General features: G+C 38.7%; 2 protein-coding genes across 5 annotated transcripts; one reads left to right on the top strand and one right to left on the bottom strand.

The window, feature by feature from the left end:
• On the top strand, positions 1-27,985 carry LOC103488647 (pentatricopeptide repeat-containing protein At1g06710, mitochondrial). Of its 4 annotated transcripts, none has more exons than XM_017044643.2 (5): positions 1-3,050; positions 5,737-6,054; positions 6,208-6,317; positions 14,719-14,924; positions 27,523-27,985. In XM_017044643.2, the coding sequence occupies exons 1-2, from the start codon at positions 84-86 to the stop codon at positions 5,770-5,772; spliced, it is 3,003 nt and encodes a 1,000-aa protein (XP_016900132.2). In that variant the 5' UTR covers positions 1-83; the 3' UTR covers positions 5,773-6,054; positions 6,208-6,317; positions 14,719-14,924; positions 27,523-27,985. The 4 variants fall into 4 exon arrangements, with proteins under 4 accessions (XP_016900132.2, XP_050938716.1, XP_008445686.2 ...); XM_051082759.1 differs by having other exon boundaries at positions 5,737-6,059; XM_008447464.3 differs by lacking the exon at positions 14,719-14,924.
• On the bottom strand, positions 7,132-8,354 carry LOC127148667 (uncharacterized). The gene is made up of 3 exons (XM_051082863.1): positions 8,085-8,354; positions 7,558-7,782; positions 7,132-7,272 (listed from the first exon to the last, which is right to left on the bottom strand). The coding sequence occupies exons 1-3, from the start codon at positions 8,352-8,354 to the stop codon at positions 7,132-7,134; spliced, it is 636 nt and encodes a 211-aa protein (XP_050938820.1).

The following is a 27,985-nucleotide window of genomic DNA, read 5'->3' as shown; positions in this document are numbered from 1 at the left end:
CACGAGGGTTTGCTTTGTCCAAGTAAACCCTTCAAAAACCCAATCATACGTTCCCATTTCCAAGTTGTTGCCTATTGCGAGTAATGAGCAGAAGGGGGCTGAAATCTCTCCATTTTCTCTCATTCTCCTTCATTTCTTCTCCAATTCGATCCAACGCCCTCTTCGCTTCAAACCCATTTACCATTTACTCTCATTCCTCCGCCTTTGCCCACTTCTCCTCTTCTTCTCCGGACGATCTCCAAGGTTTGGTTGATTTCGACCAGTCGCTTTCGTCTGACACTTCCCGTGTCCAGTGCTTTTCGCCCCAAGAAGTCTCGCTTCTGCGTGATTCCTTGTTGAATTCTCATGCTGACTCTTGTTTTTCAGACCGGACGCTTCAGGCTGTTAAGATGTCAAACGAGGCATTTTTGATACTAGATGCAATTCGCAATTGTGATGATGGGTTCGGGGAAAAAACCCATATTGTACTTAGACAGTTCAGGCAGAAGTTGAATCCTGATTTAGTGGTTGAGATTTTGAGTTTTTTGAGAAGTCCTGAACTGTGTGTCAAGTTCTTTTTGTGGGCTGGTCGACAAATTGGTTATAGTCATACTCCGGCTGTGTACATTGCGTTGTTAGATGTTTTTGAGTGTGGTAGTTATGATCGAGTACCCGAGGAGTTTCTTAGAGAAATTAAGGGTGATGATCAAGAGGTGCTTGGAAAGTTGCTTAATGTGTTGATTAGGAAGTGTTGCCGAAATGGGTTGTGGAATGTAGCATTGGAAGAGCTCGGGAGGCTTAAGGACTTTGGGTACAAGCCTACCCGAATGACTTATAATGCTTTAGTTCAAGTCTTTCTCAGGGCGGATAAGTTGGACACTGCTCAATTGGTTCATAGAGAGATGTCAGAATTAGGATTGAGTATGGATGAGTTTACTCTTGGTTTTTTTGCTCAAGCTCTCTGCAAAGTGGGCAAATGGAGAGAGGCTCTCTCATTAATTGAAAAAGAAGATTTTGTCCCTAATACGATTCTTTATAATAAGATGATATCTGGACTGTGTGAAGCTTCGTTTTTTGAAGAAGCAATGGATTTTTTGAACAGGATGCGGTCTAGTTCTTGCATCCCTAATGTTCAGACTTATAAGATACTGCTTTGTGGTTGTTTAAATAAAAAACAGTTGGGTCGATGTAAAAGAATTCTAAGCATGATGATTGCCGAAGGCTGTTATCCGAGTTATACGATATTTAATTCTCTTGTTCATGCTTATTGCAAATCAGATGATTTTTTATATGCTTATAAGTTGCTTAAGAAAATGGAAACATGTGAATGCAAGCCTGGCTATGTGGTTTACAACATCTTAATTGGCAGTATTTGTAGTGGTGGAGAATTACCCGGGCCAGTTACATTTGAGTTGGCTGAGAAAGCTTACAATGAGATGCTTTCTGCTAGAACCGTTTTAAATAAGGTCAACGTTGTAAGCTTTGCTCGATGCCTTTGTGGCTTTGGGAAATTTGAGAAAGCTTATAAAGTAATTCATGAAATGATGGGTAATGGTTTCGTCCCTGATACTTCTACATATTCTGAAGTGATAGGTTTTCTATGTAATGCATCCAGGGTAGAAAATGCCTTTTTTCTTTTTAAAGAAATGAAAGGGACTGGTGTGATTCCTGATGTTTATACATACACAATTTTAATTGATTGTTTTTCTAAAGCTGGCCTCATTAAACAAGCTCACAATTGGCTAGATGAAATGGTAAGAGATGGCTGTGAACCTACTGTGGTGACTTATACAACCCTTATCCATGCATATCTTAAGGCTAAGAAAGTTTCTGTTGCTAATGAACTTTTTGAGTTAATGATAGCCAAGGGTTGTTTTCCTAATGTCATTACATATACAGCTTTAATTGATGGCTATTGTAAATCAGGGAATATAGAAAAAGCTTGCCAGATTTATGCAAGAATGAGAGGTGATGCAGACATTCCTGATGTAGATATGTATTTTAAAATAAAAAATAATGTGGCTGAAAAGCCAAATGTTGTTACGTATGGAGCTTTGGTGGATGGTTTATGCAAGGCCCATAAAGTCAAAGATGCCCGTGACTTGTTGGAGACCATGTTTGTGGATGGTTGTGAACCAAACACCATTGTATATGATGCACTAATTGATGGATTTTGTAAGGCTGCAAAGTTGGACGAAGCACAAGAGGTGTTTCATAAGATGGTAGAGCGTGGGTATAATCCTAATGTCTATACTTATAGCTCTCTTATTGATAGACTATTCAAGGATAAACGTTTAGATCTTGTTTTGAAGGTGTTGTCCAAAATGTTAGAGAATTCTTGTGCTCCAAACGTTGTTATCTACACAGAGATGATTGATGGCCTTTCTAAAGTAGCAAAGACAGATGAAGCATATAAGCTTATGTTGATGATGGAAGAGAAGGGATGTAAACCAAATGTTGTGACCTACACTGCAATGATTGATGGCTTTGGAAAAGCTGGTAAAGTTGACAAATGCCTTGAGCTTTTCAGGGAAATGGGCTCAAAAGGTTGTGCTCCAAATTTTGTCACCTACACAGTGTTGATCAACCATTGTTGTGCTACTGGCCATTTAGATGAGGCTTATGCACTGTTGGAAGAAATGAAACAGACATACTGGCCAAAACATGTATCGAGCTACTGTAAAGTCATTGAAGGCTATAAACGGGAGTTCATTCTCTCGCTTGGGCTTTTAGAGGAAGTTGAGAAGAATGGTTCTGCTCCAATTATTCTTCTATATAAGGTTCTGATTGATAACTTTGTTAAGGCAGGAAGACTGGAAGTGGCACTGGAGCTCCACAAAGAGGTTATATCGGCTTCAATGTCTATGGCTGCAAAGAAAAATATGTATACAAGTTTGATTTACAGCTTTTCTCATGCAAGTAAGATTGGTCACGCGTTTGAGTTATTTCATGATATGATAAGAGATGGTGTTATACCAGATCTTGGTACGTTTGTCCACCTTCTTATGGGGCTTATCAGAGTTAGAAGGTGGGAAGAAGCACTTCAGCTGTCGGATAGCATATGTCAAATGGTATGTGTCTTGAGCCCTCTGATTTCTAATTGTCCAGTCAATTGTGTAATTCACCAACATCTGATTATTTTGGTCATCAAGTTTTCAATCAAAACTCAAATATATGGAACCAAAGTGCTATTGTTAAGCTAAATTATGGAAAATACTCAACTTTGTACTTTGTTTAACATTACCATTAGACTTTCAAAAGTTTTACCCTTATACTTCAAAAGGAAAGTTCAAAGATACTCTTAACTCTTAATGAATGGATGGAAACTGTTAAAAAATACCACATAACTTTTTTTAAAAAATTCATTAATGTTAAAGGAAATTAGGATTTATTGGGTTTATTCTTATTTAATATTTTCCATTTTTGTACTTTTGCTTCATTAGTATTAGTATTTTGGTCCCTATTTATTCACCAATATAATAGGTTATTATGTACAATTTGGTTTATTCAATATATTGTATAAAATTATCATGGTAACAGATGTCTAGGTTTTGTTCAAACCTAGCAGGCACAATCTTGCTCTCAGTGGCGGATCTAGAAAATATAGTGACGGGGGGCTAAAAGAAAAATATGAAAAATAAACTACATAGGTAGGATTTGAACCTGGGTGGGAAGGGGGACTGACAGTCAGAATAACCAATAAGCTAATGATAAATATTAATAATTAAGTAGTTTTCTTTATATATATTATATAAAGACTATAAAGTTGAGGGGGGGTTTGAGCCCCCCTGGGCCTATGCTAAATCCGTTGGTGCTTGCTCTTATTGAACCCTAGCCGCCACAAGTTTGTTCAACCTTTTTCTTTATCGATTTGACTAGTCATCAACGGAGGCAGACCCACTTGTAGATTCGACCCCTCATTAGCCTCTGTCCAATTCGTGTGCCTAGACCACCCTAGATCCACTTTGTTCAGATCCTTCATCACTTGCTGTCTCGCCCCGTCAACAACCGCAATCATGGGCCACCGTCATACCCGCCACACATTGCCTCCTTGATTTGCGTCGCTCCGGTGCTTTTTTGTCGGCGTCTCGTTCCATTCACACTTAGTGATCATGGTACCATCCATTTGGGTTTAAGATTTAACTTTTAGGGTATTTTCAGTGAAGTTTCAGATCCAGTTCAATTAAACTTGTTTAAGCTGTTTGGTTTAGCTCATTTGGTCCAGTTTTCCGATTGGTTCAGTCAACCTAAACTGGTTTGGTTGGTTTGATCAATCCAGCTCAGTTCGATATAATCAGACCAGTTTGGTTAATGCTTAATTGATTCTTTTCAAGTTTCATCCTTTGGGTATCTGTTTCGTTTTCAAATAAGATTTTGTGGGTTTTGTTATAGATCTCTCTATGAGGATCTTTGTTATTACCCATAAATTCTTGTTTCGTTCTTTATAGGCTTTGTTATAAATCTCTATATGAGGATATATGTTTCTAACCCATCAGTTTTTTGGTCTCGTTCTTCATGGGTTTGTTTGTAGTCTAGAAGTTCTTTATGTGTTTGCTTCTTTACGGGTTTTTGATTCTATCCCAGATCTACTGATTTGATTAAGACGTTTTCTTAGTGAACTCAAGTTATTTGTGATTCTACCACCTTAAGTTTGAGGGAGGGTTTATTGGGTTTATTCCTATTTAATATTTTCCATATTTGTAACTTTTCTTTATTAGTATCTTGGTCCCTATTATTTATTCACCAATTTTATAGGTTATTATGTACAACTTGATTTTATCAATATATTATATAAAATTATCAATTAATACCCTTGACATTAAAAAAGAAGTTGAAAAAAGGTCTTATCAGTTACCATTAGTATAACGACGAAAAGCATTTATCCACACCCCATTTCACCTCCCTCTGGCCTCTCCATTACCCTCTCTTGCTTTAGTCTACTGTCAATATATTAATGGTAATGGCATGTTTTAGCCTTTTCTTTTTATGGAACTTTTAACTTTCAACATTATTGTTGAAACAAAGAACTAATGGTCTCCGTCCATATACTAATAGTTAGAGTACTTTTGGACTTTTCTTTTTGAAAGTTTGAAGGTGACAGGTGTTAATGAAACTTTTGAAAGCTTAGAGGTATTTTTGAAATATTGTACTAACTATTTATGTTTAAACTAATAATAAGGGTGTTTTCTTTAACTTTTTTAAAGTTAAAGGGTATTAATGGATCTTTTGAAAGTTCAAGGAAATTCTTTAGACAAAGTACAACTTGTACAAGATTCAGGTTTATGTTTACCCTTGTTATTATTAAGTTGTTAGTTGTTATTACTTTGAACCAAAGAGAATGATTCATTGAAATAATGAAAATGGAACAAAAGTTCAAAGCATGTAATTTGCAATGTGCAGCTAAAGTACTCGATGTTAGTATACAAGTTAGGCATTGGGCAATACATTAGTAGAGCACACCTCTGACAATTATATTAGAAATTTATTGGAGAAAATAAATATTTTGGATTTTTTTCAAAATATAATTTAGAAAGTGAATTTGAGAATATTTTATGGTTGTTTATGTGAGGTTATGCATAGATCATTTTTGTAATTTGGAGGCTTCAGTTTCTCTGCTGTCCTGATTTAACATAGTCACCATATTCCCTTAATTTTAACTCGTATTGGCATATTTGTAATGTTTAAAGTTTTGACCTAGAAGTTAAAGGTTCAAATCCTCCAAACATATGTTTAACTTAGAAATATTTCATCGAGCAGGATATCAATTGGTTGCGACAAGAAGACAAACCTTGAAGAGATTTCTGGACCAATTGTCTTTGTTGTTGTCTGCCCACGGTTTATGCGAATGCCTCCCAGAGTGTGCTCAGTAATTCAACCGTGGTAACCGTTTTGGAGGGTTTGATCATGCACTCAAGAAAACCTTTGAAGACAGTGTGACCCATTCCATGCACCCATGAGCAACTTGCAGCCAAGGATAGATTTGATTCCCTTTGGTATTTTACCTGTCAATCAGAAGATAATTTGGACAAAAATTATTACCTTTGCATCATCCGGTGTCTTGACTTGGGAGAAGGAGTAAGGTCACATAACTTCTGATTGAATTTTCTTGTATGGATGGGGAGACCGGAAAGGACCGTGTCGCTTACATTACACCATCCATTTTCTTTGGTCTGAATACTTGTTTTGTATTGTAAGTTTTATTCTTATTTTACTTTGATCGCTATACAGAATATTCAAAGGAATCTGCAGGTCAACTGCCAACAGGATGAGTTTGTGCGCATTAGAGCTGTTGAACTGATTTTCCGCAGTTGGTCCCTTCACGGCCCCATGGTGGACAGGTCAATTTTATATTGTTTCTTCCCCCCCCCCCCCCCGAGCAATTTTTTTTTTTGATAAATGTGATGGAAAACTGATCTCTTTTTCAGAATTTCTCTCTTTATTGAATGATGAATCTATTACAATATAGAAGAATTGAGGAAATCTCAATTCTTCACACAACTCTTCAATGTACTCTCTGAAGAAGTTACAAAGGCCTAACCAAATCTAACAGAATTTTCATGCCTTTTCCGCCTAAACAGAAAGCTATTTATACTATTCCCTTAACCGACTTACTTATTTCACATGTGTAAAATGTGTAATGAATCTATTTCTTCCTCCTACTGTACACATGTGTAATAGGGGGTCTAACATTACTCCCCCTTCCAAATTCACCTTGTTCTCAAGGTGAAGAGCTGGGTATGATAAATGCATTTCTTCATAGGACTCCCAAGTAGCTTCATGCTTTGGCAATCCTTCCCATTGTCCAGCCACAGTCTTTCGATAATCAATAGCTTCTTCAGGAACAGATTTCCGCTCATAATTCTCATTAACAAACTGAATAGTAGGCTGTAGATTCTCGTGCTGACCAACTAATTTCCTCAGTTGCGACACATGGAATACAGGATGAATTGTAGTGTTAGCTGGCAGCTCAAGTCGGTAAGCGACAGATCCAACTTTCTCCAAAATTTTATAAGGACCAAAAAATCTGGGAGAAAGTTTCTCGTTTTGTTTTCTTCGCAAAGTGATTTTCCGATAAGGACGAATCCTCAGAAACACATAATCACCCATACAATATTCTACATGTCTCCTCTTACGATCAGCATACGTTTTCATCTACTCTTGTGCCAAGCGTAAATGGTCACGCAAAGCAGTCAAAATATTATCCCTCTCCCATAACATCTCTTCCACGGTTGAGTTCTTAGATGGTACACCTCCATAAGATACTATCGCTGGGGGTTGTTGTCCATAAACGACCTGAAACAGAGACATCCCAAGAGCCCTTTGGAATGTAGTGTTATACTAGTATTCAGTCCAAGGAAGCCACTTCACCCACTCCTTTGGGTTTTCATCACAAAAACACCGTAGGTAAGTTTCAACTCCCCTATTCACAACCTCTGTGTGGTCGTCAAATTGAGGATGGTAAGCAGTGCTCTTATTTAGTTTAGTGCCAGATAGTCGAAAATGTTCTGTCCATAAATGACTAAGAAAAATCTTATCCCTATCTGATACAATTGACAAGGGAAATCCATGCAGTCTCACCATTTCCTTCACAAATAATTCCGCCCCTAGCTTAGCTGTAAAAGGGTGTTTGAGAGGAAGAAAATGACCGTACTTACTCAACCGATCCACCACTAAAATAACTTCAAAACCACCAGATTTTGGAAGACCTTCCACAAATTCCATGGAAATGTCACTCCATATGGATTGAGGAATTTCCAACGGCACTAACAACCCAGCTGGAGACGAGGCCAATGACTTATTTCTCTGGCAAATTAAACACTCCTCACAGTGTTTTTTAATATCAGCTTTCATTCCATCTCAATACAATTCACTGGATACCCTCTGTAGGTTCTTAAAAACCCGGTATGTCCTCCAACAACAGAATTATGAAAAGTATTCAGAATAGCTGGAATTAAAGAAGAATTCTTAGTAATTACTAACCGCTCCTTATACTTCAACATCTCGTTCTGTAAGGAGTAGTTACTTTCGGCCGGATCATCAAGCTACTTTATTTCATCTATTATTTTTCGGAACTTTGGGTCTTGGTTAACCTCTTTCTTAATTACCTCCAAGTCCACTGTTACCGTAATAGATAACCCAAACAACTGTATTTTAGCCGGCTTTCTTGAGAGTGCATCTGCTGCTCTGTTTTCTACTCCTGGTTTGTAAACAACTTCAAACGAATACCCCAACAGTTTTGCTATCCACTTTTGATATTGGGGTTGAATAACCCTCTGATCCAACAAAAATTTCAGTGCCTTTTGATCAGTTTTCACTTTAAATTTGCCTACCAACAGATAAGGTCGCCATCGTTGAACAGCCAACACAACAGCCATCAGTTCTCTTTCATACACTTGTCGAACTCTATCTTTCAAGGCCAACATATGGCTATAATAAGCGATCGGCCTCTTGTCTTGTATTAGCTACGGGGTTGGCTATAATAAGCGATCGGCCTCTTGTCTTGTATTAACACTGCACCAACCCCGTAGCCTGAAGCATCAGTTTCAATTTCAAATGGTTGATTAAAATCTGGGAGTGCTAATACCGGAAGAGACATCGTAGCATTCTTTAGCTGATCAAAGGCTGTGGCTGCATCATCATTCCACTTATATCCTCCCTTCTTCAACAAATGGGTTAAAGGGGCAGCAATAGCTCCATAATTGCGCACAAAATGTCTATAATACCCAGTCAACCCCAAAAATCCTCTGACTTCTTTAATATTTGTGGGTTTCGGCCATTCAGCTATAGCTTTAATCTTCTCAAGATCAATTGCTACACCTTCGCCTGATATAACATGGCCCGAATACTCTACTTTTTTTATGAGCAAAACTGCATTTCTTCTGATTTGCATACAGTTCATGCTTCCTCAGTATTGACAACACCTTTCCCATATGGATCACATGATCAGCCTCATTCTTACTATATATTAGTATGTCATCAAAGAATACTAGCACAAATTTTCTTAAGAATGGCTTGAAAATTGCATTCATCAATGCTTGAAAAGTAACTGGTGCATTAGTTAGCTCGAAAGGCATAGCTAAGAACTCATAATGACCTTCATGAGTCCTAAAAGCAGTTTTTTTGATATCCTCATCAGCCATTCTGATTTGATGATACTCGGACTTCAAATCAATCTTTGAGAACAACGACGCACCACAAAGTTCATCAAATAATTCTTCAACTACTGGAATTGGAAATTTATCTGGGATAGTTGCATTATTCACAACCCTGTAATCAACACAAAAACGCCAACTACCATCTTTTTTCTTAACCAATAAAACAGGAATAGAAAAGGGACTAGTGTTGGGTCTTATTACTCCCGAATCAAGCATTTCTTTCACCAATTTTTCCATCTCCTCTTTTTGATGAAAACCATAATGATAAGGCCGCACATTAATGGGATTAGTTCCCTCCTTCAAATGTATCTGATGCTCTATTTTTCTTCTTGGAGGTAGTTTTTCTGGCCGTTCAAATACATCCTCATATTGTTTTATAATTGTGCTAATGGGACTGCTTTTCTCAGTCTCCATGTTCTTCAGAGCTTCAACTTCTATTGCTCGGCATTCAACGAGAAATCCTTCATCCTTTTCACCCAACATTTGATCATATTTTTTAGACTGACTCTTGCTTTAGTCAAACTAGGATCTCCATTGATACTTATAGATTTTCCCTCGAAAGAAAAGGTCAGTGACAAAATTTTCCAGTCTACTGTAGTTACCCCTAAGGAGTAGAGCCACTGCATACCCAATATAACATCAACACCTCCAATCTCTAACAGTAAAAAGTCCTCTTTGATAGACCAGTTCGTCAGCTGCACTTCTAGCTTTTCACAAATTCCTTTGCCTTGTACAACAGCTCCTGAACCCAAGATTACACCATAGTGTGACGTCTCTTTTATTGGTATAAGCAACTTCTTAACTAACTTTTCCGAGACGAAATTATGAGTTGCCCCACAATCAATTAGAATGATTACATCCTCATCGTAAAGCTTGCCTCTCACATAGTACTGGGGTCATTTAATCCTACTAATGAGTTGATTGATAATTCAACATAAGTAGTAATATCTTCCTTGACCTCTATTCTGTTCGGTTCCTTTTTCACCTCCTTCTCTTCTTCAACAATTTCGAACTCTTCTGTGTCATTTACCACCATGAACATTCTCAATTCACGATGCTCCTTCATTTTACATTTATGTTCTGCAGGATACTTCTCATTGCATTGGAAACACAGGCCTTTTTCTTTCCTAGTTTGAAACTCTGCATCTGGCAAGCCCTTATATGTCCCTTCTCTTTGATTTTCATTAGGACCAAAACTCCTCAAGATGATGGTTCTAATAGGAAATGTGGTATTTCCTTTAGTACCACCCGTCGTATAACTAGAAACGGTCTTGCTATTCCTAGTGGCTTGAACGGAATTTTTTTCGCCAGAAAATCTGTTTAAATTGGCCTCGTTTCTAAGGATTTCTTTGTTTTCTACTAATTGCGCTACCTCCATCATCTCAGCCAGCCCTTTCGATCTACAAAATGCGACTTCTGGTCTAATCCATGGCAACAAGCCATTCATGAAAGTGTCTTCTACCACTCTTTCTTGCAAATCAGGTAGTGGTGCTACCATTTTATCAAACAAATTCCTATACTCTTGTGCTGTAGACTCTTGTTTAATTCTTAAGAATTTTCCACAGATCGTTCCATCTTTGCTTGATCTAAATCGTACTAACAATCTCTCCTTCAAATTCATCCAACTAGTAAATTTATCTCTCTCTTCTTGTGATCTATACCAATTTAATGCAGGACCATCGAAACTAACAGTGGATACTAACATCTTTTCCGACTCAGTTAATTTGTGTATTTGAAAATACCTTTCGGCACGAAATAACCAGGAGTCAGGGTCTTCTCCAACGAATACCGGCATTTCAACCTTCTTGAATTTATTTCGGTCATTGGAGTTCTCATCACTTTCATTCTTCTTATCGTTTTGGACTTCTCCGAAATTTCAGTCCGATTCGGCTGTCTTGCTCGTCGTCGCTTCTCTTTCTTTCGTTCGATCGCTCATGTGCGATCGTTCCTTCGCATTGCGCGCAGCCGATTCAGATGTTTGATCGCTCATATGCGATCGTTCCTTTGCCGTCGTTTCCATCAACATCAAAAGCAATTGCTGTTGTTTCTCTGATTGCAATCGCATCAGATCAAGGTTCTTTGCGATATCGCTTAAGCTCGATTTGATCACCGGTATTTTGCTCAACTCTTTCTTCATTCCGACGATTTCTTGATCGATTAGCTCCAACCTTTCTTCAATCCGTGTTTGAACCATCTTGAGGTTACGATAGCCTAGGGACAAGGGACAACAAACAAGAGTAAATACAAGAAATTAGAGATGTCGATTTTTGCAGGGGAGAATATTATTTCAAAATTAATGATTTAGCCAAAACTGAGAAGGTCTAGGTCTCTTTAGGAGTTTGCACAAGATGAAGTTAATTGGTTCAGGTGGAGCAATAACCAGAAGAAGGTAACGTTGTGGGAGGATCTAAAAAATCAGATGTTTGAACATTTTCAACACATTGAAGAAGGGAGCTTAGGAGCTAGGTTGATAAGAATCAAACAGGATGGGACATATGCTGAATATTTGAAGAAGTTTCTGAACTACTCCACACTATTGGTGGAGATGGAAGAAAGTGTGTTGATGGATGCATTTATGACGGGGAGGAATCGAAACTATAGGCGGAGGTTGTTAGCTGTCACCCAAAGCCATTGGAAGAATGGAATGCATGAAGGAAGCCCAATTAGTGAATGACCCTAATGTAGCCCTAAAGTTGGCCTTGAGCGAATGGAGCCCATGGGCCAAGTAAGAAGGAAGCCCAATCGAGAAAGTCCACAATTACTAGCATAGAAAGGCCCAGACAAAAGGGTGGGGAGCCCAGATATGTCAAATTACTATACTTATTAGGGGAACTATGTCAAAAGGGAACCACCGGTAAAGAGACTCTCTGATAGTGAGTTTAGTGCACGACTTGACAAGGGCCTTTGTTTCCGATATAATGAGAAGTATTCCCATGGTCATCGCTATAAGGTAAGAGAGAATAGGGAGCTAATGCCGTTAATAATGAACGAGGAAGAAGAAAATGAAACGTTGGCTAAGTTGAGAGAGGAAACCGCGGCCATTGACGGGGAAATACAATTTGTTGAATTAAATTGCCTAGAGGTGTTGGGGGATTACAGGGGTGGCGTTGTGTTCAATATTAGGGTTTGCTGCAAAAGAAACAACGAAGCTCCAGGGTTCAGTGAAGGGTCAGAACGTGATAGTATTCATCAACAACGACCCACCCATAATTTTATCCATCAAAGATTAGTGGACGAACTGAACCTATCAATTACAAGGAGACAAAGTTTGGAGTTACGATTGGGGATGGAACAACTTAGGAAGGAAGAGGAATCTGTAAGAGAGTGGAAGTAAGGCGAACTGAGTTAACCATTATGGGGGATTTCCTAGCAATTAAATTGGGTAAAATTAATGTTATTCTGGGGATGTAGTGGTTGCTCACCACCAAATTTATGAGGGTGCATTGGCTATCTATGACCATGGCGTTTATGGCGGGGAACACTTAAGTGATCCTCAAGGGGATCTGTTCTTAATCAAAGTCGAATGCTCACTCAAGATGCTTTCCAAGACTTAGAAAGAGGAAGATCAAGGATTTTTAATTGAATTTCAAAATATTGAAATTGAGACAGAAAGAGAAGTAGATAAGAAGAGAGAGAAAGACGATTTGCCGATGATACAATTCTTGTTAAAGCTATATGAGGCGATTTTTGAACTATTGAAGGGCTTACCTTCTAAACGTACTACAGACCATCGCATTCTGACTTTAGAGGGAGAACAGCCGATTAATGTCAAGCCATACAAATATGGGTACATACAGAAGGAATAAATCGAGAGATTGGTAACGGAGATGTTGTAAGCTGGAATTATTAGGTTGAGTTGTAGTTCATACTTAGGTCCAGTGCTCTTATTAAAGAAGAAGGATGGGGGATAGAGGTTCTGCATTGACTATTAAACTGAACCAAGTGACAACAACGGACAAATTTCCAGTATTTGTAATATTAATTGGTGAACTATATGGGGCCACACTATTTTTGAAATTAGACCTTCACTCAGGGCACCATCAAATTCAAATGGAGAGCGATATTGAGAAAACAACTTTTCGTACACATGAGGGCCACTATGAGTTTCTGGTAATGCCATTCGGATGGACCCATGCACCAGCCACGTTCCAATTGTTAATGAATCAAGTTTTTCGACCATTCTTAAGATGCTTTGTGCTGGCATTCTTTGAAGACATCCTAGTCTATAGTACGAACATAACAAAGCATGAGAAACACCTTGGGGTGGTTTTTAACATCCTCAAAGAAAACCTCTTTTGCTAATGGAATGAAATGTGTTTTTGGGCATCCAAGGATTTAATACCTAGGCCATTGGATCTTGAGCAAAGGTGTGGAGGCGGATGGGGAAAAGGTTAAAGCAATGGTTAATTGACCTTAACCAAAAGATTTGACATAGTTTTGTGGAGTTTTGGGTTTAACCAAGTATTATAGATGTTTTGTAAAGGGTTTTGGAGATGTCGTGGCACCTTTTACCAAACTCCTATAGAAAAATGCGTTTAGATGGAATGAGGAAGTGATCGAGGCTTTCGAACAACTGAAACAAGCCATGATATTGGCCCCTGTATCGGCTTTCTTGGATTTTTCATCGCTTTTCATAATAGAGACCAATGCTTCGGGAGTTGGGTTAGGGGCAATGTAGGCTAGAATGCTGAAAGGCATGCGAATAGACGATACTGATGTGATTAACAAGAATGGGTTGATAACCCTAAGTACACTCACTTAGAGCACAATCACAATCGATTCTCTAACCTCAACCTCACTCTTGAGAAGATTCTACTAAGTAACTAACTACCCTTCCCTCTCTCGACTTTCTATTTATAACCTCCCTCATAGTGGTCCCCGCCCTTACTCGTTTCTCACTTTCTTGCCCTTACCTCTCCTATGATATTGATGTATAACTGGGGGCCTAACATTATTCCCACCTTCTAAATTCACCTTGTCCTCTAGGTGAAACATAGGGAATTGCTGGCTAAAATCTTCAATTATTTCCTAAGTAGCATCATTTTGAGTCCCTTCCAAGCAAATTTTCTTAAAAGGAAACGAGTCTCACTATCATTAATATTGAAAAATAGAGAGATAAAAGCTCAATGTACAATAGGGTTATACATAGAGTAATGGGGCCTTCCAAGCAATTAATACCTCTCATACTCCTGTGTTTGGATTTTTGCAGTAGCCATAGACTTCTTCAGGTTCGGTCACCCATTTGAATTTCTTCAATAGAGGAGGTAGTGCTGGTTCCATTGTCTTATTTGATCCTAGTGCTTTCTTTGGCTGTGAGACGTGAAAAACTAGGTGGATCAAAGCTTCTTTTGGTAAGGCCAAGCGATATGCTACCTTACTCACTCTTTCTTTAATCCAATAGGGCCCTAAGTACTTAGGTGATAGCTTCTCATTACGTCTTGCCATCATCGAGGTTTGTCTATAAGGTCGTAGCTTCAAATATACATAATCTCCTACTTCGAACTCCAGTTCTCTTCTTTTTTGATCAGCAAATTTCTTCATATGTTATTAAGCCATTCTCAAATTCTCCTTCTAAACTCTCAAGGCTACATCTCTCTCGCAACTGTTGATCAAGGGCGGAATTGGTGGTTGTTTGCTCTTCATAGGCAATTAGAGCTGGTGGTACTTGGCATACAGAGCTTGAAATGGAGTGATATCAGTGGAAGCATTATAGGTGGTGTTATGCCAATATTCTGTCCAGTGCAATCGGGCATACCACTGTGAAGGTCTTTCCTCGCAAAAGCAACGCAGGTAGTCTTCGAGACTTTTATTTACCACCTCTGTTTGACCCTCTGATTGTGGATGAAAAGCTATGCTTCTATTCAATTGAGTCCCTGCTAGTCCGAATAATTCTTGCCAAAAATAGCTTAGAAACACCTTATCTCTATAAAAAGCAATAGATTTTGGGGTTGTTAGAATTAGTAGGGCTTGTCCTTAGAGTATTTTTTGGAAAGAATAATATGGAAGATTTTATTTCCTAAATCTTTTCCTTTCTTACTCCTATTGTATTCTATTTATTCTCTCCCTTTGTACCTATTGTATTCATTCATAAGAAAAATAATAAAACTAAAATATCGTAGTTTTTCTCTCGGTTCTCGAGTTTCCACATAAGCCTCGTGTTGGTGTTAATTGCTTTCAATATGGTATTAGAGCAAAGCAATAACGAAACCCTAGAAACTAACCTAGGAGAAACCCAGATCGAAAATGAACCCGTCACTGCTGCCGTGGACGCCGTCGTCGCTTTCGCCATGGAGAAATTACTCCAGAACCTACATAAACTGTCGATCTACCCAACAGGAGTAGTCTCGCAGCCACATGCCACCATCTGACCAAAAAATGTCTCACACGCCGACGCCGTTTCATCTCACAGTCTAGCCCATTCCACTCTATGTGCTGTCAGATGTCCAACTGTCATACCCTTTCGACCATTTTGCATTCCCACGTGCCACCTATGCCCTCCGGATAGCAACCCTTAATTATAAATCTATCAAATCTGTACAACAAGAATCCACTGTATGTTGACCCTTTACAGCAATTGTTGTTTTCTGGTAACAAGATTGACCAACCCCAGAATAGATCAGACATTGAAGCGGGCGAGTCTTCGACGCATGCCAAACCAACCGAGTTGCCTATGTATTCCAAGAACTCGGTAACTTCGTTCCCTAATTTACCATTAAATTATATAACTGGCTCTTTGGGTTCGTCTACAGGGAACTTTTCAAGTGAAAACTTAAATGGCAAAATTATTTCTCTTGGTCCCAATCAGTAAAGATATTCCTCGAACGTCGCCACCAGTTCGGCTTCTTAACTGGTGACACTGTACGTCCTCCATCGGGTGATGCCTTGGAACGACTCTGGAAAGGGGAGGACTCACTTATTCGGTCAATGCTGATTAATAGTATGGAACCTCAGATCGACAAGCCTCTACTGTATGCAGCCACAACAAAGATTTGTGGGATACAACTTAGACCCTTTACTTGAAACGACAGAATGCCTCTCGGTTTTATACACTGCGAAAATAGGTCCATGATTACAAACAAGGGACCCTGGATGCGACTACCTATTTTAACAAGCTCTCTCTTCTCTGACAAGAGATGGATTTGTGCAGAGAGAGTTTGGGACACACCAAATGATGGTACATAATATGCTAAACTTGAAGAGGCTGACCGTATTTATGACTTCCTTGACTTAATCCCAAATTTGATACTATTTGTGGTCGTACACTCGGACAAAAACCTATTCCCTCCCTAATGGAAATTTATTTTGAAGCTCGACTTGAAGAGGATCACGTTAATGCCTTGAGTGTATTGATTACCGCTACCATTGACTTTGCTGCTTTTAGCGCTTGGTTCTCAAATCATGATAGTGACAAGAATAATGGAAAACCAATCCTTGTATGTGAACACTACAAGAAACAATGGCACACCAAGGATTAGTGTTGGAAACTTCACGATCGTCCCCCAAGAGGTAAGAAACGGTTCTGCAACGAAAAACAAAACTCAGGACGTGCCTACATTAGTGAGACTACCCCGACCAGCACTTCTCAATCAATTGGTCCTACTGCAAGCTAGATCAAGACTCCTACTTTGGGTGCCATTGCTTAGGAGTATGCCTCAATCCCTTGTGCTTATTAGCGTTGATGGGAAGAATCCCTGGATTTTAGACTCAGGGCTACAGATTACTTGACATGTTCTTTGGAGCACTTTATCTCTTATGCCCCGTTCGTAGGTAATGAAAAAATTTGGATAGCCGACGACTCTCTAGCCTCGATCGCTGGCAAAGGACAAATAGTTTCCTTTGACGGTTTTGCTCTCCAGAATGTTTTGCATGTCCCTAAACTATCTTACAATTTGTTATCTATAAGCAAGATCACTCGTGAGTTGCATTGTAAAGCTATCTTCTTACCTGAATCTGTTTATTTTCAGCATGAGGAGGACGATTGGCACTGCCTGGCATAGTAGGGGACTTTACATTCTTGATGATGATACCTCCTGTAGTAGTTTCTCTAGGTCTAGTTTATTGTCTTCCTACTTTAGCACTTATGAACATGATTGTATTTTGTAGCATTTTCGGCTGGGCCACCCAAACTTTACATATATGCAATATTTATTTCCCCATCTTTTTTCTAAACTTGATTTCTCTTTTCTATTTTGTGATGTGTGTATTCGGGCTAAACAACATCAGATCTCTTTTTCCTCACAACCATATAAATCTACACAACCATATAAACCTACACAACCGTTTACCCTCATCCATAGTGATGTTTGGGGTCCTTCCAAGGTCACTACCTCATCGGAGAAGCGGTAGTTTGCAACTTTCATCGATGACCATACCTGTCTTACATGTGTCTACCTTATCATTGATAAATTTGAGGTTCGTCCATTTTCCAAAACTTCTATCATAGCATTGAAACACAATTTCATACAAAAATTGTAATTCTTTGGAGTGACAATGGTCGGGAATTCCAAAACCATAATCTTGATGAATTTCTAGCTTCCAAGGGGATTGTTCACCAAACCTCGTGCACCTACACTCCTCAACAAAATGGAGTGGCTGAGGGAAAAAACCGTCACATTCTGGAAGTAGCGCATTCCCTTATGCTTTCCACTTCCATTCCTTCATACCTGTAGGGAGATGCTATTCTTACAGCAGCTCATTTAATCAATAGAATGTCTTTTCGTATCCTCCCCTTTCAGACTCCTTTAGATTGTCTTAAGGAGTCTTACCCCTCTATTTGTCTTGTTTTTGAGGTTCCTTTTCGTGTGTTTGGGTGTACCACTTATCTCCATAAATTTGGTCCTAATCAGACCAAATTTACCCCTCAGGCTCAGGCTTGTGTGTTTGTTTGGGTATCCTTTTCACCAATGTGATTATAAATGTTTTCACTCGTCGTCCAGGAAATACTTTGTCACTACGGATGTTACTTTCTGTGAGAACCAACCCTACTTTCCCATTAGCCATCTTCAGGGGGAGAGTGTGAGTGAAGAGTCTAACAACACCTCTGAATTGATCGAACTTACTCCTAGTACCGTGTTTGATGTTGATCCTCATCCCATAATCCTACCCACAAACCAAGTTCCCTGAAAAACGTATTACATGAGGAATCTAAAAAAGGAAGTCGGGTCCCCTACTAGTCAGTCGCTGGCTCCAGTCCAAGACTTCAAACCTCCTCGAGATCAAGGTATGAAAAATCCTATTGGACCTTGTATTAATAATACAATGAATGAGAATGACAGGTCTGATGTTGCTGTTCTTGAAAATGTGGAAGAAAAGAACCATGGTGATGAGATTGAGGTCAGAACAGAAACTAGTAACAATGAAGCTGAACAGGGTCATACAGGGAAACTTGATGAGTATGATCCCTCTCTTGATATTCCTATTTCTCTTAGAAAAGGTATCAGGTCCTGTACTAAACATTGCATTCGCAACTATGTTTCCTATGATAATCTCTCTCCATAGTTTAGAGCTTTTACAGCAAGCTTTGACTCTACCATAATATCGAAAAATATCTACACTATTCTAGAGTGTCCTGAATGGAAGAATGCTGTTATGGAAGAGATGAAGCTCTTGAAAAGAATAGAACTTGGGAGATCTATGCTCTACCCAAGAGACACAAAATTGTAGGATGAAAATGAGTGTTCTCTCTCAAATACAAAGCAGATGGTACTCTTGATAGACACAAGGCAAGGTTAGTTGTAAAGGGATTTACTCAGACCTATGGTGTATTGACTATTCAAAAACTTTTTCTCCAGTTGCTAAGTTGAATATTGTTAGAATCTTGCTATCTGTTGCTGTGAACAAAGATTGGCCTTTATACCAGCTGGATGTTAAGAATGCCTATTTGAAAGGAGACCTTATGGAGGAAGTCTACATGAGCCCCTCGCTTGGATTTGATGCCCAATTTGGTCAATAGATGTGTAAACTCCAGAAATCCCTATATGGCTTGAAACAGTCTCCTCGAGTGTGGTTTGACAGATTCACTACCTTTGTCAAGTCCCTAGGATTTGAAATCAAGGATTTGGAAAATCTGAAATATTTCCTTGAAATGGAGGTGCCTAGATCTAAAGAAGGTATCTCAGTGTCTTAGAAAAAATACACCCTTGATTTGCTAACCGATACAGGTATGTTGGGATGTCGTCTTGCTGACACTCCTATTGAATTTAATTGTAAACTAGGAAACTCTAATGATCAAGTTCTAGTTGATAAAGAATAATATTAATGCCTTGTAGGTAAATTAATTTACTTATCCCATACTCGTCTTGATATTTCCTTTGTTGTGGGAGTTGTCAACCAGTTTATGCATGCTCCCTGTGAAAAACACATGGAAGTTGTCAACAGAATTATGGGAAACTTGAAAAATACACCTGGTATAGGATTGATATTTAGAAAAACAGATAAAAAAACCGTTGAGGCATATACTGACTCGGGTTGGGCAAGATTTGTTGTTGACAGAAAGTCTACCTCCGGTTATTGTACCTTTGTTTGGGGCAATCTTGTAACTTGAAGGAGTAAGAAGCAAAGTGTTGCGGCCAGGAGTAGTGCTAAGGTCGAATACACAGCTATGAGTTTAGGAATATGTGAGGAAATTTGGCTCTAGAAAGTCTTGTCAAATCTTCATCAAGAATGTGAGACACCGTTGAAGCTTTTTTGTGATAATAAAGTCGCTATTAGTATTGCTAATAACCCAGTTCAACATGATAGAACTAAACATATTGAGATTGATCGGCATTTCATCAAAGAAAGATTTGACAGTGAAAGGATATGCTTTTCACGCATTCCTTCGAGCCAACAGGTTGCTGATGTTCTCACCAAGAGGATTCTCATAACAAACTTCGACCTTTGTGTTAGCAAGTTGGGACTCATTGATATTTACGTCCCAACTTGAGGGGGAGTGTTAGAATTAGTAGGGTTTGACCCTTAGAGTATTTTTAGAAAGAATTATATGGAAGATTTTATTTTCTAAATCTTTTCCTTTCTTACTCCTATTGTATTCTATTTATTCTCTCCTTTTGTACCTATTGTATTCATTCATAAGAAAAATAATAAAACTAAAATATCGGGGTTTTTCTACCGGTTCTCGGATTTCCACGTAAGCCTCGTGTTGGTGTTAATTGCTTTCAATAAGGGTATCTATGAAGCTTTACTATCTCATTCACAAAAACATCAGCTACCCCTTTTGTTGTAAACAGGTGTTCAAGCCTATGAAATGACTATATTTCGTCAGACGATCCACCACCACGAATATGACCTTGCGATTTTGGTAGTCCCTTGATGAAGTCCATCGAAATGTTTTCCCGAATGCTCAGGGCAACAATAGTCCAGTCAATGATGTTGTCAACAATTTATTTCTCTGACAAACTCAACATTCTTCCACACATTTCTTAATAACACCCTTCATACCTTCCCAATATAACTCCTTCGGTAATCTTTTGTAAGTGCGTAAGAGATTCGATGTCCTCCAAACACAGAGTCGTGGTATGTAGTATTATAGAGGGAAGTAACGTGGAGTTCTTAGAGATTACCAAACGACCTTTGAGTTTCAGCGCTCCGTGCTCGAGTGAGTAATTAGATACACTATCTTCATCCTCCAATAGCTTCTCAATGATCCACTTCAATTTACTATCGTTATAGACCTCCTCCTTGATGACAACTACATCTAGCAAGGTGGTTACCACCAAAGTTTGCCAACTCGATCCCTTCAGGTTTTCTAGACATTGCGTCAGCAATCTTGTTTTCCACCCTCGGATGATAGACCACTTCAAAGTCATATCCTAACAGTTTGGATAGCCACCGTTGATGTTGGGGTTGAATCACTCTCCGTTCAAGTAAAAATTTGAGAACTTTCTAGTTTGTCTTTACAATGAATTTATGCCCCAACAAGCAAGGACGCCATCGTTGCACTGCCATCACCACTGCCATTAGTTCTCTTTCATAGACTGGTTTTCTTTTATTTGTACTCGAAAGAGTGACTGAAAAAGGCAATTGGCCGTTTGTTCTGCATTAACACTGCCCTTAAACCATAGTCTGAAGCATCTGTTTTTAACTAAAAAACTTGGTTAAAGTCTGGTAGGGTTAACAAAGGCAGGGTTACCATTGCTGACTTCAATTGGTCAAATGCTCTACTGGCTTCCTTTGACCACTAATATGCCCCCTTCTTCGGAAGCTGAGTTAATGGGGCTGCAATGCTTCGACAATTTTATTTTGGACAAATCATTTGTAATAACTAGTTAGGGCTAGGAAGCTCCTTACTTCTCTTTTACAAGTTGGTGGACGCAAATCAATAATTGCTGGAATCTTACTAGGAATTGCACATTTTATCATTCTCTGATGCCCGTTTACAGCTAAGTACTCCAGTCGTCTTCGTAGGAACTGACATTTAAGTCTAGTAGCATACAACTTTGCTTCCCGTAAAACTCCAAATACTACTTCCAAATGTTGAATATGCTCCTCTGAGTCTTTCGTAGATATGGCTTGAAGACCTTATTCATCAACGCTTGAAATGTTGAGGGAGCATTGGTTAGCCTAAATGGTATAACCAAGAATTCATAGTGACCTTCATGAGTACGAAATGCGGTCTTCTCCACATCTGCCTAATTCATTTTGATTTGATGGTAACTAGATTTAAGATCAATCTTTGAAAACCACACTGCTCCATTCAACTTGTTAAACAATTCCTCAATCATTGACTAGGATTGGAAATTTATCAAGAATGGTGACATTATCAGAGCTCTATGATCAACGCAGAATCCACCCTCCATCTTTCTTTTTGACCGACAATACCATACTTGAGTTGGGGTAGGAGCTTGGTTTAATGATTCCAGAAAACAGCATTTTGACATCCCTTTTTCCATTTTGTCTTTTGGCTGTACGCATATCTATAGGGTCTTATGTTCACTGGACCTTTCATTTCTTTTAGGTGGATATGATGGTCAACCCTTCTACTCGGAGGTAGCTCCTCAGGCTAGTTGAATACAACATCATACTTCAATATGGCCTTGGTTAGTGCTTCAGTAGGATTGAAAATTGGCTCAATCCCATAAAACTCTTCCTAGGTTTCATTCCTTGCATCGATCTACACCCAACGAGGAACCCCTAATCACCATCCTTCAAGTTTTCATCAATCGTTTAAGACTTGTACCTTCTTTAAACTTGGATCTCCCCTCAGCACAATGGTCTTTCCTTTCCGAATGAACTTCATTATTAGGGTTCTCCAATCCACTTCAGTCATGCCCAATGTGTGCAGCCATTACATTCCCAGAATCATGTCTACCCCTCCCAACTCCAAGGGCAAAAATTCTTCCACGATCGATAATTCCGCTAATTGTAGGTAAACTCCTTTGCGTAGCCCCTTCCCTTTAACTGCTGTGCCAGTTCCCATTATTACATTCATAGTTGGCAGTGCTCTCTACTCTCACTTTCTCTTCCTCAACCAAATGTTGCGCAATGAAATTGTGAGTTGCCCCACAATCGATCTAACACTACCACATCTTTATTTCCCCAGCTTCCCTTCTAATTCATCGTACTAAGATTCGACAAACCAACACTGAGTTCATTGATAACTTCACAATTTCATTTACCTTAGTTGCTTGCAACTCCACTGCTTTGAACTCTTGGCCAGCATCTTCGAATACTTCCAATTCGTTTGTATCGTTTTGCACCAACTGCACTCGTCGTAACTCACGTTTATTTCAGACTTTACATTGATGGCCGACAGTATAATTTTCATCACAACGAAAGCATAAGCCCCTTTCTCGTTTAGATTTGAATTCCGCATTCGATAATCTCCTGAACATTCCTTCTCTCGGTGATTTGGTCACTTACTCCTCTTAATGTTAAAGTTTTCATCAGAATTGGATCGATTGCCTTCATGATCTCCTTCGTAACAACTGGGAACATATGTTTAGGGTTAATCGCTGTTCCGTTGATCTTGTTCCTATCTAAACTTTTTTCTACTTTATGATTGACCGTTTTAGACCAGATTAACTCCTTATTTTTGACTTGTTGGGCCATCTTCATCATTTTAACAAGCCTAATCAGTTCCCAACACTCTACTTCGGCTCTAATCCGAGGCATAAGCCCACTCATAAACGTATTTTCTAAGATTTCATCAGCTAAGTGTGGTAAAGGAGCCAATAGTTTATGATGGAATTCGGCTCAAGCAATTAAATTCAATCAATAGGTTGACTTTATTACTGAATCAAACGAAAGTATTACAAGAAATGACTAGCAATTCGAGGAAAATCTCTCTCCTTTATGTTATCTTCTCTTCCAAAGATTAAATAGACAATACTTATCAAAACCTAACTAACTTTCCCTCCTTTTCCATACTTCTATTTATATTAACTGACTTAATACTTTAACTCTCACTGTGGCCCCCCTTTACACGTGCTGCCTTTCTCTTCCCTTTTCTACTATATTGTAAAACTATTGGTGGTTTAAGAGTTTGTCAAAAATATTTATATATTCTTCTACCATTGACTCTTGTTTAATCGCAAGATATTGGCTACATACCGTGTCTTTCCAAGGAGATCGAAATCGTTACAAGAGTTTCGTGTTCAGTGTCTTCCAGTCATCAAACGGTTCCCGTTCTTCATTTGCACGATACCAATCTAATGCTACCGATTCAAATCTGATGACCGCTACTATCAATTTCTCTGCTTCAGTCAACTTGTGAATTTGGAAGTATCGATCTACCTTGAACAACCACGAGTTCAAATCTATTATGTTGAATATCTCGACATTTCTACTTTCTTGAACTTGTTTCTTTCTGTTTCGACTTCCATTGGTTGTGACGTTTCATTCACGGTTGTCGTTGGGTTCTCCATTCGTTCTTTCCCTCTCCTTCTTCCACTCGGTTCTTCCCCTCCTGTGGTTTCGGTTTGAGTAGATTTTGAGTGTGTGATCTCCGTTGGGACACTTGAGAGTAACTGCTTCATTTCCTCTGAATTCCTTTGTTGAATTTCCCCTTGAATATTCAATTGCTCCACTCTTCACTAACGACTTCATTGCTTCTTCCATTTTCGGCATCTTCTAATTCTCTACTCTAATTGTCGCAATCTCTGCATCGTTTGCCTCCATCTTCTCTTCCAAGTGCTTCTGTGCCATCTTTGATATCTTTCCAAGTTTTTGGCTCTAATACCAAGATGAAAGGTATCGCGAATAGACGATACTGATCTTATTAACAAAAATGGTTTGATAACCCTAAGTACATTCGCTCAAAGCACAATCACAATCGATTGTCTTTCCTCTCAACCTCTCACTCTCAAGAAGATTCTACTGAGTCACTATCTACCCTTCCTTCTCTCAAACTTTCTATTTATAACCTCCCTTGTAGTGGTCCCCACCTTTACCCATTTCTCTCTTTCTTGCCTTTACCTTTCCTATGATATTGATTTGTAGCTGGGGGCCTAACAAATGCTAAGCCCATTGCGTACTATAGTAAGAAATTATCATCTAGAGCGCAAGCAAAATCTATATACAAGAGAGAAGTAATGGCAGTGGTAAGGACAATGCAGAAATGGTGACATTACTTATTAGAAAGGAAATTTACGGTCATTTCTGACCAAAAAGCTCCAAAATTCCACATTGACCAAAGGGAAGTGCAATTGCAATTCCTTAGGTGGTTGACGAAATTGGTAGGTCATGATTTCAAGATGTTATACCCATTGGGACTTCAAAATAAAGTTTCAGATGCGCTATCAAAGGTGTCTCATTATGTGGAATTGGCCATGTTATCAACCCCAGAAATAGTGGATGTTGAGATTGTCCTAAACGAAGTTGAGAAAGATGAGGTATCAAGAGGGAAAACCTAATTATCGGTGGATAAATTACAAGGGAGGATTAATGCTCTTATAGACATCATCTTTAATATCGTCCCTGTTGCACATATTTCATGATTCGGTGTTGGGAGGTCATTTGGGTTTTCTCCATACCTATAAAAGAAGGAATGGGGAATGCATTGGATAGGAATGAAAAATGATGTCAAGAAGAGAAGTATGGAGAGTGGTATGAGATTTGTTAGAGGAGTAAGATTGATTCGACGACACCTGCCAGCCTCCTACAGCCATTGCCATTGCCAGAGCTAATCCTTGAGGACTGGACCATGGATTTTATTGAGGGTCTACTGAAGGCAGGGGGTTTCGACTCTGTCATGGTCCTTGTGGATAGGCATAGCAAGTTTGCACATTTTATCATTCTCTGACGCCCGTTTACAGCTAAGCAAGTAGCAAAAATCTTCATTGAGAGAGTAGTGAGCAAATTTGGAGTTCCTAAATCCCTAATCACAGATCGTGGCAAAATGTTCTTGAGTAATTTTTGGAAGGAACTATTATCAGTCATGGGGACTGTCCTTAAGAGGAGCACTGCATTCCATCCATAGACCAAAGACCAAACTAAGAGGGTCAACCATTGTCTAGAAACGTATGTCCACTGTTATTGCAAAGAACAACTGACCAAATTGACTAAATGCATACCGTGGGTGAAACTTTGGTACAACACGACATTTCATGCGTCATCAAAGACTATGCCATTCCAGATTATTTTTGGTAGACCACTACCTCCATTGTTGTCATATGGAAACAAAAAATCTACCAATAATAGCGTGGAACAATTGTTGATTGATGGAGACTTGGTTATCAATCTTTGAAAGAAAACTCCGTGATAGCACAAAACTGAATGAAGAAACATGCTGATTTGCACCGAGAGAGTTGAAGTTCAATGTTGGGGATGAAGTTTACTTGAAGTTGAGACCTTACCAGCATTGATTGTTAATGCCGAAAAGAAGTGAAAAGTTGGCCCCTGAATTTTGTGGACCTTACAGAGTGATCGAGTCCATTGGAGAAGTGGCGTATAGATTAGATTTACCATTGGAGGCGGCCATTCACAATGTATTCTGTATATCTCAACTGAAGCTTAAATTAGGATAGACCCAACTGGTGCTTCGCATACCACCGACATTGACTGAAGACCTTGAACTGCAAGTGCTTCTGAAGATGGTGTTGGGAGTTCAGTGGAATAGTTAATTGGGGGCAAATGAGTGGTTGGTTAAATGGAAAGGACGTCCGAACTATGAAACGACTTGGGAATTAGTTCATCTGATGAATAAGCAATTTCCCGTGCTCCACCTTAAGGACAAGGTGCAATTCGAGCCGGGCGGTAGTGTTAGGCCTCCAATCATTTACGCATATAAATGTAAAAGTAAAGCTGGGAGCGGTATGATGGATGTTACGCAGAAGATAGTTTGTGGGGAGGCTATAGGAGGGATCCACCTTTGAGGAGTATAAAAGGAGTGTTTTGGGGATTACCAAAATAGGTTATAATTGAGTGAAAAGCTGCTGAGAGCTTTAGTGAGAAGATATCGGCCTTCTCGAAGGAGTTGGGGCATTGTTCTTTATCTTTACATTGTTGCTTTCCTTTTCCTTTTATGCTGTTGCTTGCATTATCCTTGAGTTATTGATTTCCTTGTGAACCATCTGGATTTAATTTCAATATATAGCATTGTTCTTTATCTTTACATTGTTGCTTTCCTTTTCCTTTTATGCTGTTGCTTGCATTATCCTTGAGTTATTGATTTCCTTGTGAACCTTCTGGATTTAATTTCAATATATAGCATTGTTCTTTATCTTTACATTGTTGCTTTCCTTTTCCTTTTATGCTGTTGCTTGCATTATCCTTGAGTTATTGATTTCCTTGTGAACCTTCTGGATTTAATTTCAATATATAGCATTGTTCTTTATCTTTACATTGTTGCTTTCCTTTTCCTTTTATGCTGTTGCTTGCATTATCCTTGAGTTATTGATTTCCTTGTGAACCTTCTGGATTTAATTTCAATGTATAGCATTGTTCTTTATCTTTACATTGTTGCTTTCCTTTTCCTTTTATGCTGTTCCTTGCGTTATCCTTTGAGTTGTTGATTTCCTTGTGAACCTTCTGGATTTAATTTCAATATATAATAGCTTAGTACTGTCTCTGTTTCTCTACTCATGTTTGAAATTTTCTGATTCTCAGGAGAAGGATCCTAACAACCACTTTTCTTACTAATGAACTCTCTTTTCATTCAATCGCTTTATTTATTTACATATTTTTGTTTAAATTTTTAGAATTCTCTCTGCCTAAGTAGATGGGTCTTTTGGCTACTGTATGTCGAAGTGAAAGTTTTAAGTACCCTCACTAAGAAATTGAGTTTCTTTATGAGAATAGTTCATTGAAACATGTATTCGTGTTTTGTGGTTAATTTAGATTTTTCCTCCAATTTAAAGTCACCCACTATCTCCTCTTTTTTATGTATTTTCTTGGCTCATAAATGAATATTTGAGATAAATTCTTGAACAATCAACTTCTGTGCTTCCAGGTTGAGATTCGAAGAGGCATCTCCATATTTTTCTGGGAACTTTGCAGATACAAAATAGAAAGAACAGAAGATTTGGTGATTTTTGTTTTTTTTTTTTGTTGAATCATGCAACATCAGTGGTGGACATGGGAAGACGAGGTGTACGCCCCTTTTTTACACTTCTTTTTGTCATTTCTTTTTGTCATTGATTAATTCTAGGAGTCCTATATGTATATGGTAAACCAAAATGTACTAGGGCAAAGAATACAAATAGGCTTACGAAATGAGCCTGTACAAGAAAATTGAGATTCACAAGCCTTGTTAGTTCTCAGCCACGTGAGCTCTAATTCTGAGCTATTGAACTTGTTTGTTGATTCAGTAGTATTAACAAAAACCCATATCCTAAGTAGAAAGTTCAACGTCTCACCCTGAAGTTGTACCAAAGAACACTATGGTTCTACTAAAAGAACTTGTTTTTCTGGCA

This window comes from Cucumis melo, chromosome 3 (genome assembly GCF_025177605.1).
Source record: "Cucumis melo cultivar AY chromosome 3, USDA_Cmelo_AY_1.0, whole genome shotgun sequence".
NCBI classification, from domain to species: Eukaryota; Viridiplantae; Streptophyta; class Magnoliopsida; order Cucurbitales; family Cucurbitaceae; genus Cucumis; species Cucumis melo.
Note: the sequence above shows the minus strand (reverse complement) of the source record. Positions and strands in the feature narration are given on the sequence as shown.

Coding starts and splice junctions, on each gene's coding strand:
- LOC103488647 (XM_008447464.3), top strand. CDS start 84: ATGAGCAGAAGGGGGCTGAAATCTCTCCATTTTCTCTCATTCTCCTTC. Junction 3,051..5,736: donor CGGATAGCATATGTCAAATG/GTATGTGTCTTG, acceptor TTCATCGAGCAG/GATATCAATTGGTTGCGACA.
- LOC127148667 (XM_051082863.1), bottom strand. CDS start 8,354: ATGGCTGTTGTGTTGGCTGTTCAACGATGGCGACCTTATCTGTTGGTA. Junction 7,783..8,084: donor CGGTAACAGTGGACTTGGAG/GTAATTAAGAAA, acceptor TTAATTTGCCAG/AGAAATAAGTCATTGGCCTC. Junction 7,273..7,557: donor AATTATTTGTGAAGGAAATG/GTGAGACTGCAT, acceptor TCTCTGTTTCAG/GTCGTTTATGGACAACAACC.